Genomic DNA, 18,940 nt, shown 5'->3' on the forward strand with positions numbered 1-18,940 from the left:
GTCTAGCTTCTTTCACTTCAGTTTTTTTTTTAATGCATATTTGGTGAAGCAAGTTAAGTGCATTATTTATTATTTATTGGCTACCACAGATTAATTTGCTAACAGAGTCTTTTATTGATTTTTACATATAACAATACTGTGAACTTGTTTGGAAATAAAAGGGTACTAAACAAAGATGAGAAAAGTTAAAATAATTTTTGATGAGATTAAAAATATTGTTGATTAGTTGCTGAGAAGTGATTACACATATTATTGTGAGTACAGTTAATACTGCTTATATTATTCAGCCACAGAAATAATATCTAATTACCATGAGGTTATATAAAGTAACAAAAATAGAGTAAATGATATTATATTAGGTTGGTGCAAAAGCAATTGCGGTTTAAAACGTTAAAAATAATTACAAAAACCGCAATTACTTTTGCACCAACCTAATACTAAGGAATAGAGAAATACAGGAAGGAATACTTAATACTGACCTGACTTTATAATACTATGAATTTTATTGCAGAAGATGTTAGCAATTCCTATTAACATTTATATATGAATTTAATTTCAAAAATGTTTGAAATGGAAAAAGCTTTTCTAAATTCATATTAATGTGGCAGATTAGGGGCTTTAACCTGTTATCAAAAGAAAGAAGTAAATTTACTTAATTTTTATACATATTAAATCAGCTTTGTCTCTCTACTTGAGAGCTTCAAAATAATAAATTGATCAATATGCACAAGGTCCAACTCTACTTGCTATCAATAATCTGTATTGTTTAAGAAAAGCATTAAAAGGAGTTTAATAAATGGATTTTGTTTCAAAAGGCAGACTATTCTAATGTGATTCTTATAGATAACTCAGACGTCAGATGGATAAACTGATTTTTAAAAATATATCTGTTGCACAGTAGAATTTCATGGAAGTAGAGCATCTTGCAAGCTAGAAGAAGACTCTTTGAGAAGGGTAAAATATTAATAAGTCTGATTCATATTCCAGTGTCACTCCTCTGTTTAGTTAATTGAAGATAGGCTTTTTTTTTCTTTGAAAATGAATTAAAAATTTTTAATGCAACAAAAAGTTTTTTAGGGAACTTGGATATTAGTCTGGCTTTGCTGTAACTATAGAACATCAGAGCAGTTAGTAACCTATCCATGTATGTAATTATAAACTCTGGAAATAACATCTGTATGTCCATTTATTTATACATTCAATAAATATTTACTGAACATCTAATATATGAAATAGGTAAACCCCTCCATTTATGCTGCTTATATTCTAGTGGAATGGGGAGAAACAAAGAATAAACATGTAAAAATAATTCAATAGTGGAAGTTATAAGTGCTATGAGGAAAGTATGAGAAGGGATTAAAAAGTGACAAGTAATTTTAAAGCGAGATGATGAAGCCATTTGGAGATCTGCTGAAAGAGCCATTATTATGTTGAGGTACGTTCCCTCCATACACACTTTGTTGAGAGTTTTTATCATAACTGGAAGTTGAAAATTGTCAGATGCTTTTTCTTTATCTATTGAGATGATCATGTGATTTTTTATCCTTCCTTTTGTTAATGTGGTATACTAATGTTGATTGATTTGCAAACGTTGAACCATCCTTGTATCCTGAAATATATCCCACTTGATCATGGTGTATGATCCTTTTAATGTACTGTTGAATTTGTTTTGCCAGTGTTTTGTTGAGAATGTTTACGTCTATGCTCATCAAGGATATTGGCCTGTGATTTTATTTTTTGTAGTGTTCATGTCTTGTTTTGATATCAGGGTAATGCTGGCCTTGTAAAATGACTTTTGAAATGTTCTCTGCTTCTCAATTTTTTGGAAGAGTTTGAATGTGTGGTGGAATTCACCTGCGAAGCCGTCTGGCCTGGACTTTAGTTTGTTGGGAGGTTTCTAATTAGTGATTCTTCTCTTTACTAGTAATCAGTTTACTCAGATTTTCTATTTCTTCATAACTCATTCTTGGAAAGTTGTATATTTCTAAAAATTTAGCTATTTTTTTCTAGGATGTCTGATTTTGGGGGCTTTAATTGTTCACAATAGTCTCTTATGATATTTTGTATTTCTGTGGTATCAGTTTTAATGTCTCCTCTTTCATTTCTAATTTTATTTGAGACCTCTCTTTTTTTTGGTGAGTCTACCTAAGGGTTTGTCAATTTTGTTTATTTTTTCAAACATTGAGCTCTTAGTTTTATTGATCTTTTCTATTGTGTTTTTAGTCTCTTATTTATTTCTGTTCTGATCTTTGTTATTTCCTTTTTTGTACTAACTTTGGGCTTCATTTGGTCTTTTTATAGTTCTTTGGGTGTAAAGTTAGGTTGTTTACTTGAGTTTTTTTTTTCTTCTTTAATTCTTGAGGTAGGCCTGTATTGCTATGAATGGCTCTCTTAGGGCCACTTTTGTTGAATCCTGTAGATTCTAGTATGTTGTATTTCTGTTTTTATTTGTCTCTAGATATTTTTAAATTTCTCCTTTTTAAAAAATCAATGACCCATTTGTTTCAGTAGCGTGTCCCAAAAAAATGTATACACATTTTAAGAGATGCTAACTGTGTATTACTTTTCAAATTTGAATTACGGTAGCAATGTGTAATATGATGTTCATTCAAAAGATGGCGCTAATCAAATGAATGCCAGCGTCTCCATGCGACAGGAAGGACAGTCAAAGAAAATGGCAGAAGCACAGTTGTCTTTCAAGGAGCACAAGACCATTTTGAAGTAGTATTTGAAATTCGAGAATGTTCTCCTGACTTAACACTCCTTGACTTCTACCTATGGGGGACCTGAAAGGATGTGGTGTACCACAGAAAACCGGCTGCACTGGCAGTTCTTCGGGAAAAAATTGAAACGGCATGCGCAGCAATACAAGTGGACACTTTGGTCAACTGTAGCTCAAGCAGTAGTTCGCCGTAATCAGAAGTGTCTGGACGCTGATGGTAACCCCTTTGAGCACCTCTTATAACTGCAGAAGTCAAACTTGACATGTATTCATCTTGTGTTATTAGTATATATTGAGTATTACAATTTTAATACAGTTTTCCTTTCTTAAAATGTGTGTACATTTTTTTTTTGGCTACGTGTGTGTACATATATATAAATATAAACATAAATAAATATTTATAAATGCATATTTATAAATGTTTATATCTTCTTGTTAGATTTACCCCTTTATCATTATGTAATGCTCTTTGTCTTTTATTATAGCCTCTGTTTTAAAGTCTATTCTGTCTGAGCTTTGCTACACCAGCTTTCTTTTTGTTTTCATTTGCATGGAATATCTTTCTCTATCCCTTTGCTTTCAGTCTGTGTGTGTCCTTGCTTCTGAAGTGAGTCCCTTGTAGCCAGCATATAGGTGGGTCTTGTTTAATTATTGAAGGTATGTACTTCATGCCATTTTGTTAATTGTTTTCTGGCTGTTTTGTAGTTTTTCTTATTGCTTTCTTCTCTTTCTGTCTTCCCTTGTGGTTTAATGGCTTTTTTTAGTGTTATGTTTTGATTTCTTTTTCATTTTCTTTTGTGTGTTTACTATGATTTTTGCTTTGTGGTTACCATGAGGTTCATATATAATATCCCATGTATATAATGGTTTGTTTTAAGTTGATGTCAACTTAAATTTGAGCACATTCCAAAACTTTACATTTGTGCTCCCACCCTCCCACCTGCCACATATTACATTTTTTATGTCATAGTTTATATCTTTTTATTTTATGCATCCCCTAACTAGTTTTAGTTATTTTACTACTTTTGTCTTTTAATCTTCATACTTTGTAAGTAGTTGTTCACTATCTTGACTATATATTTACCTTCACCAGTGGGATTTTTACTTTTGTGTGTTTTCTTGTTATTAATTAGTGCTATTTCTTTTCAGCTTAAAGAAGTCCCTAAATTTCTTGTAAGGCCAATTTAGTAGTGATAAATTCCTTTAACTTTTCTTGCTTGGAAAACTCTTAATTTCTCCTTCAATTTTTAATGATAATGTTGCCATGTAGAGAATTGTTGGTTTGAAGTTTTCCTTCCAGTCATGTCATGCCACTCCCTTCTGGCCTGCAAAGTTTCTGCTGAAAAATCTGCTGATAGCCTTACAAGGTTTCCGTTGTATGTAACAAGGTGTTTTTCTCTTGCTGCTTTAACATTCTCTGTTTAACTTCTATCATTTTAATTATACTGTGTCTTGGTGTGGATCTCTTTAGGTTATGTTATTTGGAACTCTCTGAGTTTCCTGGAACTGGGTGTGTGTTTTATTCCCCAGATAAGGAAAATTTTCAGGCATTATTTCTTCAAATACATTTTCTGGCTGTTTCTCTCTCTCTTCTCTTTCTAGGACCCCTACAATGTAAATGTTATTCTACTTGAATTGTCCCAAAGTTCCCTTAAGTTATCTTCACTTAATTTTTTGTTCTTTTTGCTGCTGTTTCTGAGTGATTTCCATTGCTTTGTCTTCTAGCTCACTGATTTATTCTTCTGCTTCATCAAGTCTTCGTTGAACCCCTTTAGTGTATTTTTTTAGTTCAGTTATTGCATTCTTCAGCTTTGTAATGTCTGCTTGGAACTTTCTTATATTTTCTGACTTTTTGTTGAAGATCTCACTGTGCTCATCTATTCTTTGCCTGAGTTCAATGAACAACTTCATGACCATTGCTTTGAATTCTTTATTAGGTAGATTGCTTATCTCCATTTCATTAAGGTCTTTTTTTCTGAAGCTTTTCGTGTTCTTTTGTTTAGAATATATTCCTCTATCTCCTCATTTTGCCAGACTTTCTGTGTTTCTATGTATTAGGCACATCAGCTATCCCTCCCAGTGTTGAAAGAGTCATTTTGTGTAAGAGATGTCCCATGGGGCCCAGAAGTGCAATTTCTCCTGGCCACAAGAGACATGTGCTCAAGGCGTGTTCCCAGTGTGGGTTGCATATGCCAGCTTGCTGTGGCAGGGCTGTGGCTGCAGCACAGGTGGGCTGGGCTCTCATGCAACTTGGCTGTGGTGTGCTTTTTTTTCTTTCCTCAATGTAGGCATTTATGACTATAAAGTTCCCTCTTGTAACTGCTTTTGTTACATTCCACAAGGTTTGGTATGTTGTGTTTCCATTTTCATGTGTTCCAATTGTTTATTTCTTCTTTAATCCATTGATACTTCAGGAGTGTGTTGTTTAATTTTCACATATTTGTGAATTTTCACCAGTTTTCCTACTATTGTTGAAATCTAGTTTTATACCTTTGTGGTCAGAAAAGATGCTTGATATGATTCCAATCTTCTTAAATTAGTTAAGACTTGTTTTGTGACCTACCATATAATCTACATTGGAGAATCGTCTGTGTGTGCTTGAGAAGAATGTGTATTTTGCTGCTGTTGGATGGAATGTTGTGTATATGTCTATTAGGTTTGTGTAGTTCAAGTCCATTATTTCTGTATTGATTTTGTCTTGATGATCTATGCATTGTTAAAAGTGGGATAGTTAAGACCCATATTATTATTGCATTGCTGTTTATTTCTGCCTTCTTATCCATTCATTATTCTTCAATATATTTAGGCACTCCAACATTGGATGTGTGTATATTTATAATTGTTATATCCTCTTGATAAATTGACCCCTTTGTCATTATATAATGACCTCCCTTTTCTCTTGTTAAGAGTTTTGACTTACAGTCTATTTTATCTGATATAACTACCCTTGTTCTCTTTTGGTTTTCATTTGCATGGAATATCTTTTTTCATCCCTTCACTTTGAGGCTGTGAGTGACCTTAAAGCTTAAGTGAGTCTCTTGTAGGCAGGATATCATTGGTCTTGTTTTTTTTTTTGTTTTGTTTTGTTTTGTTTTTTTTAATGATTCAGCCACTGTATGTCTTTTAATTGGAGAATTTAAACAACTTTGTATTTTGAGTAATTACTGATATGTAAGGACATACTATTACCATTTTGTTAACCTGTTTTCTGATTGTTTTATAGTTCTTTTATCCTCTTCCTCTTCTGCAGACTGTCTTTGATAATTGACATTATTTTTTTATAGTGGTATGCTTTGATTCTTTTTAACATTTGTGTATCTATTCCAGGTTTTTCTTTGTGATTACTCTAAGACACTTATATAAAATATTTCATATTTGTGACAGTTTATTTTAAGCTATAACAACTTCATTTGCATAAAAAAGTTTTACACATTTACTTGCCTCCCCCATTTTATGTTATGTGGTGCTCCAGTGTACTTCATTTTATATTGTGTTGCATTAACAAAATATTATAGCTATGGTTATTTTCAACAGTTCTGTGTTTTAGCTTACATGCTAGAGTTCAATATGATTTACATATTCTTCAGCTGCAGAATTTCTATTTTTCTTGTTTATGATTTCTATCTCTTTGTTGAATCTCTCATTTTGTTCATGCATTGTTTTCCTGAGTTCGTTGAGTTATCTGTCTATATGCCCTTCAATCTCACTGAGCTTCTTTAAAATAATTAATTAGGATTTTTTTTTTTTTAGGTTACTTGCATTTCCATTTCTTTGGGATCAATTAACTGGAAACTTATTGTGTACCTTTGGTGTTGTCATGTTTTGATGTCCTTTGTTTACTAATTCTATTATCTGTACCATTTCTGGGTCAGTTTTAATTGATTAATTTTCTCTTCATTTTTAATAATATTTTCCTGCTTCTTTTCATGCTTAGTAATTTTATATTGAATGCTGCATATTGCGGATTATACCTTTTAAGTGTCAGATATTGTTGCATTCCTATAAATACTCTCCACCTTTGTTCTTTGACTCAGTTGTGTTCCTTGCAAATAGTTGATCCTTTTGGCTCTTGCTTTTAAAATTTGTTAAGCAGGACCAGAACAGCATTTAGTTTAAGGCTAATTTTTCTCCACAATTGAGGCAAAACACTTCTAAATATACTACCTGATTTTCCATTAATTAAGAAATTTTCCACTGTTTCTGGTTGTAACAAACCCTATGCTTATCTCTGTGTGAGTCCCAGAACTGTTCTCTTGACTCCTTTGAGGTATTTCTTTCCCCAGCCTGATCTGGTTTCCTCACCTGCATGAGTTTATCCATTTTCAGCTGAATACTCAGAGAGCTCCTCTGCACAACTCTGTGCAGTTCTCTTCTCTCCAATACTCTTCCCTGTGAATTCCAGGTGCCTTGGGCTCTATGGATGCCCAGGTCCCTCTCCTCAATCTGGGGACACTTCTGGTCTCTGCCTTGATATCTTTCCCTGTGCCATAGGTCAGAAGCTTTCTTCAGGCAGTAAGCTGTAGTTCTCTTGTTTGTTTCCTGTCTCTTTGGGATCACTTTCCTTTGTTACCTAATGTTCAATGTGTGTAGAATCATTGTTTCATGTATTTTGTTCTGTTTATAGTTATTTGAGATGGAAGAGTAAATCTAGTCCAGATGTGAAAGTTCATTCTGCCTGGATTCTTTTAACAGTATCAGATCATACATGAGAGCCCCTATTACCCAAATATATGATTTAAAAACATTTTTTTTATTGGAGAACAGTGTGTTTCTCCAGGGCCAATCAGCTCCAAGTTGTCCTTCAATCTAGGTGTGGAGGGCGCAGCTCAGCTCCAAGTCCAGTTGCCGCTTTGAATCTTTAGTTGCAGGGGGTGCAGCCCACCATCCCATGCGAGAATTGAACCAGCAACCCTGTTGTTGAGAGCTCGCGCTCTAACCAACTGAGCCATCCAGCCAATAGATGATATTTTTTGTAGTTCTTCTAGTAGTAGGCCAAGTGTATATCAGTTACCTATTATGTGTGTGTGCATATATTTCCCAGGGATATGTATATAAATCTGCTAGAAACTGAGTTCATGAATCAATATTTTGTACAACAGAGGCACTACTTTTGTTAGAAACAAACATCCAAGATTCCCAGTTACTGTACTGTTGTCTTACCATCTTGCCTGGAAGCACATGAAACAGGTTAAGTTGGCCATCCTCATTTTCACTTGACCTGTTTTCAGAGTTCTTCTCTTACTACACACTGGTAGCAATATTCCCAAGATTTGGGGGCCCTTGGAATGGCTATTCCTGTTATATATCTCAAACTCTGCCTTGACTTCTTCATCCCACCTCCAGGGAGACTCACTTATACCAGGCCCCATTTTTTTCATTAACAATAAAGACTAGAACAAGTAAAAACTAATGGGGTTGTCAATCTGTAATAATATATATGACTTACTGAGCATCTAGCATGTGTCAGACTTTCTATATATTTTGTCTAATTCTCTTAAAACAACTAATCATGAGGAGGGCCTTAGGGACTCAGAGAAGGCTTTGCAGAAGGCGTGCTTTTCAGTGACGTCATGAAGGATGAGTCATAGTTAGGTGAGATGAGGCATGGAGTGGTGGATCGAGCAGATGTTCCAGATGTAGGGAATGGTATGAGAAAAGATTTGGACGTAAGAGAGTATGTGACTAATCTGAGGAACTCAGTTCCGTTTGACTGAAGAACATATTATAGAAAGGGGAGAAAGGGTGGAGAAGACGGGGCAGGGTTGGGAGATGGGTAAAGATGAAACTAGAGATATAAAATAGATTGTGAAAAACTTTGTAAATGATACTAAGAAGTTTGGACTTTTTTTCTGAGGGCAATGGGAAATTCTCATTGAACTTTGGCATATTTTGTTACAGTGAGGCAAATGGATTGAAGGGTAAAACTGAGTTAAAGCTATGGAGAGGGAGAAACATATATGTTAGTTTAAAAAACTCAATAATTATTCATGCACTCTCTTAGCCTTTATGCATTCCACAAATACAATGAATGCCCACTGTGTACTAGGCACTGGGACTAAATACCGTATTTTGCTGTGTATAGTGCACACTTTTTTGCCTAAATTTGTGAGGGAAAAATAAGGATGCACATTATATATGGGTAGTACTAATTCCATTTCCCTGAAAGTTTGGGCCAAAAACATGGGTGCGCATTATACACGAGTGTGCATTATACATGGGAAAATATGGTATTTGTTGAATTAATAAATGTTGAATTATTATAAATTAGCTCTCATTTATTGAACACTTATATGCCAGACACTGTTAAGTGCTCTATATAAACACAAACAATGATGATATCTTTAAATAGATGAAGAAACTGAGGTAGAGAGAGCTCAAGCGTGTCAATGTCACATAGCTAGTAAGTGGTGGAGCCAGGATTTGATCTCAGATCAGTTTGACATCCTGTCAGATTTGGTCATTTTGCTTAAATGACTATTGTTTCACATGTAAATTTTATTTATTATTTTTTTAATTCATAAAACAAAATATTTTTAACTAATTAATTTTTTTGTTTGTTTTAAGCAGCAACATATATGCCAATTATCCTGAATTTCCATGAAGAAATTGCCTTTGCTTTGTAGATGAGCATTGATTTTTGTATCTCTAAATGGGCACGTAGGTAAAATTTGGGGCACTGAAGCCCCAAGTAAATTTTCATTCCCACATCTTACTTAGATGATGTTAAAGTTGTTTTTTTTTTCGCCTGTGTATATCCTTTGTTAATATTAATAAATATTACTGAAGGATATATTTAAAAGGGTAATTTTATTTTGAAACAGGAAAGAGGAAAATTTATGCTGCAATAATGTCAGAGTTTCCAGAGGAAGGTGTTGTGAAAATGTTTATCTAAACACATTTTATTTGGGGTTCAGTATGAATTTTCAATAGATGTTTTCAGATAAGGAAGCTGTAATTCAAACGCAATTATATAAACAAGAAGATCAGAGAGGAATTATTCTAAAGGGTATAAAATGAACCAAGAGCTTTTAGTCTGAGTCATTGCAGCATCAGCTCACCAATGCAAAGTAAGGTAGGTGTCTCCACAGAGAAGGCTTTGTGAAAGGAAATGTTCTTATTCTAACTTTTTTCACTTTCACCATTTTAGCATGTATTCAAAAATGACAAATGCTGAGTGATAATTTGCTTGGGTAGGCTCTAAGAATTTTAATTATTGCTCCAAAATAGTTTACTGTTGTGTAAAATTGAGTAAACTACATACATAGGATAAGAAAAAATTCCATTGACTTAAAAGAAGAGGAACAATTATTTCCCTAATGAAAGCTGATTGATGTTCATGGCCTTCTCTTTCTATTTACATTTTGATTTAAATATTTTTGTCAATCGGATAATGTGTTTATCAAATCCTGTCAATTACTAATGGTTATCTTTGATGATAATATACTTCTGGGAAAACTTAGAGTAAATTCAATTTTGAGTACCCACGAGGATAATTTACTCTGTATTATTTTAGTTATTTAATAGCTAAATCATCTTGCATAGTGTCCAGTGCACACACCTGCTTTGTAGTACATTGGCTTTCTAGAAAAATGTATTGCTTTAGGAAAGTTCCTGGATTGTTTATAGGGTGGGCAATTGATTCTTTTCATAGTTGTATTAAGGGATTTGGATAGAAAAGACTGGTGAAGGAAATTAGTAGAGCAGAGAGAAATGTGTTCATTAAGCATAAAGGTAGTGAGAGAAAAGGTGAATTAAGGGACAAAAAAAGAAGCTATCTTAGAAGAAGGAAAAACACTGAAAGTTTATACATATATGGTCATGCCACTTGAAAAAGGCATCTCTCCTTATTTAAGGGCCTGAAATCATGCCTTCTTTGTTTAGCTGCTCCATAAATAATTTAGAGGCAATTAAGTTGCAGAGATGAGAATCCAGGTGATAAAAGAGAAATTGTGGAAGACTTTATATATATGTTTTTTAATATATGTTTATAGTCATATATATATATATATATATAGTTAAATAGTCCTCTATAGCATGTTGAGTGCTCCACATGTGTTGTTGTATTTTTTTTGTATGAATTTAGGAAGGGGAATATGGAAAAATTAAGTTCCAAAGATATTAAATTGCTTAGTTACATACAATTGCAGTGAAACCTGGGAGCAGAATTCTAGATCACTAACTCTTAGACAAGGAATCTGGCACTAATTTATTACATAGAATCATAGACTATTTGTGCTGAAAAGTCCTTCCTGATCATCTTTTAGTTTTAATGATCTAATCGTCTGATCATCCTTTTCTAGATGAGGAAATTGAAGCCCAGAAAGCTTCTGTGGGTGAAGTTTCACTATTTGCAATAAAGGAGAAAGGCTAATTCTCGGTTTTCTTACATCTACAAAGTTATACAGCTACTTTGCTGATAATCCAGAACTTTTAACGTTTTTTGTTGTTATTTTAGAGTTTTACACTTACAAGAGGAACTTTACAAAAAGACAGTGTCCATCGTGAATGTGACAACAATAGGTTGAAGTTCCAAAACAGTTTTTCATTCTACAATTTAAAAAAGGGTCAGGTGTAACTTGTCTCTTTCTGTTTTGCAGATGGGAAAATAAAGCCTAAATTAAATATTTTAGTCAATTTCTCATAGCTACGCAGGCGATCGTGAAATAGAATTCTTTTCCTTATCTCTAGGACCAGTATTCTTACCACTAGGTCATCACACACCTATTTTGTACAGAATCATGGAGCTAAAAGTTAAAATATGTGAAGTTAATTATCCGCTATGGGAAAAATCCAGTAGCTCTCTGGCTAGATGGGCAAGAACATACAATCATGACAGGTGAATATTTTATATAATTTACTCAGTTGTTATTTTTAACATTCTGCAGAGGATCCTCTAAGTCTGGCTCTAAAATAATGGAACCAACTTTACCATAGAGGAAGCTCTCATTTGTGTAGCACTAGAGAAAACTAGACTCCTTGAGCAACAAATTCTTCTATCTTCCTTCCCAAATAGAAATACCAGGAAAACTTCCAAGGAATAATTGCATATGCAACATTTTATTTACAACGGTTCACCAGAAAACCCTTCTTAATGGGTTAGTTTGCTTTCTTGTCTATACAGAAGGAATTTTTGATAATTGTTGGTTTTAGAGTCATAATTCGGATTCTTTCAGAGCACTTAGAACAATATGTATTTTCATTAGTGCTCATACTTATCTCTTCGACTAGATTATCAGCCCTTGAGATCAAAGACCAGAGCTTATGCATTTTGTATATCTCAGTGCCTAGTTCAAATGCTCACTATATGAGGTCAGACGATTAGGTTCATGAACTCATCCTAGAAAAAATGCTATATATCTCATTGCTGAATATCACAGTGATCACCTTCGAAGTGCTCCCCTTGGGAAGTTATGCACCGACACCAGTGCCTAGTCCACCCTTCAAAGCAATTTTGGAACTCTTTTTCTGGAATGGCACGCAGAGCTGTCGTATTACCGTTGATGTCCTGAATGTCATCAATATGTCTTTCAATATTTCCTTTATCTTCAGGTAAAGAAAGAAGTGATTGGGGGCCAGATCAGGTGAGTAGGGAGGGTGTTCCAATACAGTTATTTGTTTACTGACTAAAAACTCCCTCACAGACAGTGCCGTGTGAGCTGGTGCATTGTCGTGATGCAAGAGCCATGAATTGTTGGTGAAAAGTTCAGGTTATCTAACTTTTTCATGCAGTGTTTTCAACACGTCCAAATAGTAAACTTCGTAAACTGTCCAGTTGGTACAAATTCATAATGAATAATCCCTCTGATATCAAAAAAGGTTAGCAACATCGTTGCAACAAGTTCGCAAATTTGTCAGACCTCGTACATGTATGTATATATATATATATATATATATATATATATATATATATATATTTATTTATTTATTTATTTATACATATGTGTATTAAAATATGTATTTTAAGCTCTTTCCAAATGTCCTAAAAGATACATCTAATAGGTTCTTTAATTTTGTCTTTGATTTAGCATGAGTGCTATCTTCCTGATGTCCATACTTTTTGGCCTTGCATGTGGACAAGTGACATCGTTTTGTATTCCAACCGAGTATATGATGCATGTTGAAAGGAAAGAATGTGCTTACTGCCTAACCATCAATACCACCATCTGTGCTGGATATTGTATGACACGGGTATGTAGTTCACCTCACTTCTTTCGGCTGTAAATTAGACAAACCTGGACACAGTCCATTTCTGTCCAGAAAAGAAATGAGATAAATCACAACCTCATTTCCCAAATGTAATGGTTATTGGCTCCTTAGAGGTAGAGTGCACTGGTTACAATATTATATGGATCTACTCAGCACAATGGGTACAGATAATTTTCTAACACTTGACTTCCAAACTTTATTTCAACCTTATCTTGTTCCTATGATCAAGGATAAAAGGGGTGTGTGTGCCACTTTTGTCTCCCTGGGATTCAATGAGGGTGTGTTGAGTTGGTATTCGGGAATGGGACTAGGCATCTTCCCCCAGTCCTATTTGTGACAAAGGAATATAAGTGAATTAACTTTTATTTGTTTCCATTATCTAGATGTGTCCTAAAGTCCTATCACACTATGTTCCTTTTTCTATTTTTCCTCAGGATATCAATGGCAAGCTGTTTCTCCCCAAATATGCTCTGTCCCAGGATGTTTGTATATACGGAGACTTCATGTACAAGACGGTAGAAATACCGGGATGCCCACACCATGTCACTCCTTATTTCTCCTACCCTGTAGCTGTGAACTGTAAGTGTGGCAAGTGCAATACTGACTATACTGACTGTGTACAGGACGCCATCAAGACAAACTACTGCACCAAACCTCAGAAGGCGTATGTGCTGGGACTTGCCATCTAACTTCAATAGTGATGTAATGTGCAATTCAGTTACATGTGTTTGTGTAGAATAAAACTAACATATCAATATATTTCACAACACGTTGTGTACATTTCGAGTACTGTTTCATCCATCCCCATACCCATGCTTGCATGAGAGAGCTTGCTGAGGGGCTTCAGAAGACAAGGTGACTGAAAAAGCCTTTGGAGCTCATATGAAAGATGGTTTCCACATGAAAGGGCAGAGTGCAGGCAAACAGGGACAAGAAATACTAACGAAAGCCAGCCTTGAGCCAGCTCTCTTAACAGAGGGCCACGAAGTTTGTCTTGACATAAAAAATGAACATGGGAATGCTACAGAATTATAGGAAAGGGTAATGTGATCGAAGCTGAAGGAATATGTGGCATTAGGGTACCCGTTAGATTTGAACATTAGACTTTTTACTCATTAATCAAATATTATCTGTATTTGATATGTAGTTTTCAGAGGGGATGTTATAATCCTGCAGTTTTAAGTGTCCATGTTATCAAGTGATCTGAGAACCCAAAACCCCAGATTGGAGACCGTGCTAATATCAGGTTCCAAAGGACTGGAGTGGATGGAGGTGGAGAGTAAGGAATACGTGAAATCTGCAATATAGTACTTTATCCTCATCATTCAAACGCACAGGATAAAACTTACCACAACTCATGAAACAGTGTATCCATGCTAAGAACTATTCTCTTTAATTACTCTGGTGGTCTAACTGACATGAAAGTTATACCCCCAAAGCCTAGAAAAGAGGCCACGATCATTTTACATGTGGAAGTCTAAATCCTTTGTAGTCGTTCAAGTAATAGGAGACAGTTTCCAGCATTTATACCAAAAGCAACTTGTGTTGTTTTCACTTTTGATGTCATGAAATACTAGTATGATTATGAAAGATTTTAGGGATCGGGGAGAGTGCTCAGGGATGTAACAGAGTAGAATCATGCTAAATTCTAATCTAAACCTTCATCAATATTGAAACCCTGTGTCCTGGAAAATGTGCTTGGTAAGGGGCTGTTTATTTTTCTTTTCCTTCCTTAGGTAATTTTACATAACAGAGTTTCATTTCAACAGATGCATGAAGTGGGACAGACCTAGTACCCTGCATACTTGACTTCAAAAAGATGATTTGTCCTGTATTTGTTCATTTCTCTCCATCCAAACTGCTCCTCTCAGGGTGAAAATCAATTGTCAGTAGGGCCACTTGGCTTTGTTGTATCCCACCATCCCAGGTTGCATTCAGTTGGGCATTTTGGAAATGCCTGCAGGCTGACAGAATGGCTTAGTATCAAGGCCATGCTCTGCAAATCGGGAGGGAATAGTACATTTATATACAAAATCAGGAACTTAACATTATTTCTAACCTTAATACCTGAAGTTGATATTAGCATGGTCTCCAAATATTAATCTGGGTCTTTGGGTTCTCAGATCACTTGATAACATGGACACTTAAAGCTGCAGGATTATAACATCCCCTCTGAAAACTGTATATTAAAGACAGATATTTGATTAACGAGTAAAAATTCTAATGTTCAAACTTAACTGGTACCAATCACATATGACTTTCATGGAATCTGAAAAATATTTTCCAAGGATTGATTTGTGGAAATGCTGAGAGGTTTAGGGACGCCCCTTGTCAATAGCCCAGCTCAGAAGACATTACTCACGTGGGCTTCCTCAACCCAAAGGGAGGAGGGTTGACGACGTCATGCATGTGGTGGGCCCGTGCCACCTTGGGCCGCAGAACCCCAGAGTTGGCACATCAGAGACAACTTGTTTCCTTCCACCGATGGTGATCCATTTGGGATAGATGCACGTATCATTTATATTAAACTATTCCTGAAAGTGGAGTAATGAGCTTTTACTCATGGGTTAATAATTATCATAGCCCTTACTTTAGGGTAATTATACTTGCCAGCTTTTTTTCCACTGTAAGCTTCTTGAGAGCAGAGACTGGTCTTATTCATCTTAGCATATCAGTATTCTTATAAAAAGTTTTTTTAATGCACAAAACAAAGTAAAGAAAAAAATTCTAATATTAGACTGAGATGCATCTTATAAAGCAGAGCAGGCCCAGAGAAAAATATAGGACTCTGGCTAGGGCTATTAATATCAAGTCTTTGAATTAAAATAGAATTGGGAAATATATCAAAAGCTATTTGTTGATTCAACAAATTGATATGTTCAAATAGGTAATTTTGGAAGTATCTTTAGTTATACTTGATTACATATGTTTGATTTATAATTAACCCAAACTCTCCCTGTCAACATAATTATAACAGTGGGTAATATTCATTAGTTGCCAGGTATACTAAGTACTTCGTCGGTTATTTCTTTCAATTTCAGTTTCTTCTGTTTAATATAAGTAAAACCATAATAAATTGTGTAGGAAGAAGAACCCCAAAACAAATGCCAAAGCTTTGAAAAGGATTCTGGTACATTGGTACATTCATAACTTTATGAAATCAGCATAGGTTTTGCTTTGCAACATTCAAGATATATTCTATTCTTGTTGCTTTCCATGTCCCCAGGAGATAGCCATCTGAATAGTGGATTCCTGGAATGTATTTAGCCTCTGTTGTTATAAAGAGGATACCAACCAAAATGATTAATAACATTTTGCATTGCTGTAGTCTTTTTACCTCTCAAAGGATACCTATATGAAATACCTTGCAGACACATTTTATAGGAAAAAAATAATGAGTCATGTTAAAAGAAAATAGAAACGTTTTGTCTTTCTTAAAATATACCTTAACACCAATTTGATTTTGATGAGTCCAAACTAAGATGGTGTACTTAATTGACTATCTCCAAGGGCCCATGAGTGCTTCCTCCTAGGGGTAAGGAAAACGGGATTGCTAAAATGGACGGGTTGCTGGTCAAAGGGATGTCAAGGGAGCAGTGAACCAGGAAAGTTGGGGTGCACCTCCTGAATTCACAATTGCTGCCCTTCGTTGGGGCCACGGAAACCATGTTTTACCCATGACATGGAGGCGCCTCTTCCTTTTAATCTTTGATTGATAAACTTACTTTGGAAAGGAGACTATGCTATCTCCTTCACTGCCATCTTCCCATGAGCCTTGTTCTCACCAAGCCAGACCTATTAGCACTGCTCACCGGGGAAGGAGAGCAACTATCCTCGCTGACTGCATTGGAGACCACTTTGGACCCTGTATCAGTTTTACAGACTACACCTTGGATAACAAAGGAACTATTCTGGGGAAGAGCTATAATGTGGGTGAAACAATATTAATTGCAAGGTAACTATATGCAATGAAAGTCCTTAGGGTGTTTAAGTCCAGCTCCCAATAGTAACACTAGAGAAAGGTTACTACTATTTCCCTTTTTCATCATGTTTGGGTTGATTGGTAGTTGGACCTTTAGATGAGTTGTGTGAAGATGCGTATGAAGATATAATAGGATTTTAAGATAAATCAAAGAAGCAATTCCAGTACATAGAAAATTTAATTTGAAATAACTTAAAATATTTCATGAAGAAGATTTAATTCAGTGTCTTGGCACCAGATACTTAAGAAAATGTTTGGGTCTGACCTCAGATTAGTTCAGGTAAACAGACATAACCAAAAACTTATATATATATATATACACACACATATATACACATATATATGCATATATATGTGTATATACATATATATGTGCACACACACATACATATATTGAAGTTATATATGTATATGTATTCAAGAGATATATATTCAAGATATATAGGAATTCAAGATATAGATATATATTCAAGATATATATATAAATCTACCCTCACTCAGAGGTGGAATTTTCTAATTTTACTCATGGCACATATTTTGGAAAAATTATTCCTAAAGGGGCACATTAATCCTATATGGAACAGATATCTACTCTTCCACTTTTAACTATTGTCTTCTTTTTTAAGGTTGTTAATTCAGATATAGAATGAAACTCATTTTTGTTGAATCAGAGACGAGTCTGAGCTGGAAAAAACCTGAGTATGCATTGGGGCCCTTTTCTTGTCTTCAGACAGATGAACTAAAGCCACCAAGAGAGATGGACTGTTTGGTTCTTTGCTTAAAAGTTTATATTTCTCAACTCCCGGGGTACACATATCTATTTCACGAAATGGTTTTCTTAAAATAATAGTTTCATTAACTATAGACACAGTAGAATAGCCACATACAATTCAATTTTTAGCTTACTTCCAATCTTGACTTTTTTTTTTCTAGAAAAGCTTCCTCCAAAGTTAGTAGCAGTAGCAAGTATGGCAGGAGAAATGTGGTTGTCTGTGGGAGTGAGACTATTTCAAATGGTTAAGCCTCAGAAAAATGTTTTATAAAAGTTTCTTGGAAGCACACATTTTCCTTTAGTGCACACCCAAAGACTTGTGTTCTCACATGTGTACAATCTTAGGGGTTTCCAAAGTTCCCCATACTTTCACTTTTGTGTGGCCTTTGAAAAAAAACAAAAAACAAAAAAACAAAAAACACCCATCCACAATTTACTAAATATACCAAGTTGTTAAAAATTGGCAAATATGTCAATTTAAATCCTTATTTTGGGTTTATATACCTAACACAAAGCCTCAAGACCATAGAAGAACATGAAAGTTGTATTTTTATGCGGGACTTGCACAGAAAAAACACAGATTTCTGCTGTGTGTGTGGAAGAATTTTTGTTTCCTTGTGTTGTCTCTGTTGTGTGCACACAACCAGGAGAAGATGCTTTTCTTTGTTTATTTTGGTTTGGCCAAGGATGCTCATGATATAATATTTGAATTATGAAGGATTTTGTTTATTTTAAGTGGTGAAAACTGTAGTTCTTATTCTATGAAGAAAAAGTCTCTTGGTGAATAAATAAGAAAAATACAAAAAATTAGGAAAATATGTAAACTCAAGTTATGAGGTATTTCAAAGACACAGTGCCAGTAAAAACTGTCTTGCCCACAATTTGCAACTACCAGATCTCTTACTTCAGTCTTCCTTACATTTGGAGAAACACAGAAAAGTTTGAGATAAAAGCCCTTTTGTGGATGTGAGGGTTGCAGTAGTTCAGAGCAGAGTCAGAAAGGGAAAGTAATAAAGGAATATTAAAATGTCTCTATATAAGAACAAAAATATCTCCTTAAAAAGTCCTTAAAAGGTTTTTTTTTTTTTTTTTTTTTTTTACCTAGTCCTAAAAGCACTCACTTTTATAGGACACATGATTGTCTATGTGACTGCTCTTTCCAGAGGGAGGTTTTTTTTGTTTTTAAATACTTGGAAAGTATGACTTATTCAAATTAGATTTTCCATGCTATATTTAGTTTTACAGATGTGTTTAGTTC

The 18,940-nt window shown here is 34.7% G+C and overlaps 1 protein-coding gene across 1 annotated transcript; it reads left to right on the top strand.

The window, feature by feature from the left end:
- The first annotated feature begins 9,742 nt into the window (after window positions 1-9,742).
- TSHB (thyroid stimulating hormone subunit beta) lies at window positions 9,743-13,697 on the top strand. Its single transcript, XM_019730549.2, has 3 exons — window positions 9,743-9,794; window positions 12,748-12,910; window positions 13,363-13,697. Exons 2-3 carry the CDS (start codon window positions 12,749-12,751, stop codon window positions 13,615-13,617), a joined length of 417 nt encoding a protein of 138 aa, XP_019586108.1. The 5' UTR covers window positions 9,743-9,794; window position 12,748; the 3' UTR covers window positions 13,618-13,697.
- The last annotated feature ends 5,243 nt before the right edge of the window (window positions 13,698-18,940 follow it).

The sequence above is a fragment of the Rhinolophus sinicus genome, chromosome 7, assembly GCF_057876585.1.
Source record: "Rhinolophus sinicus isolate RSI-liver-muscle chromosome 7, RSI-T2T, whole genome shotgun sequence".
In the NCBI taxonomy this organism is placed as follows: domain Eukaryota; kingdom Metazoa; phylum Chordata; class Mammalia; order Chiroptera; family Rhinolophidae; genus Rhinolophus; species Rhinolophus sinicus.

Excerpts from the sequence above, each read along its gene's own strand:
- TSHB (XM_019730549.2), top strand. The coding sequence starts at position 12,749 with ATGAGTGCTATCTTCCTGATGTCCATACTTTTTGGCCTTGCATGTGGA. Across the intron at positions 12,911-13,362 it reads CTGGATATTGTATGACACGG|GATATCAATGGCAAGCTGTT; the intron begins GTATGTAGTTCA and ends ATTTTTCCTCAG.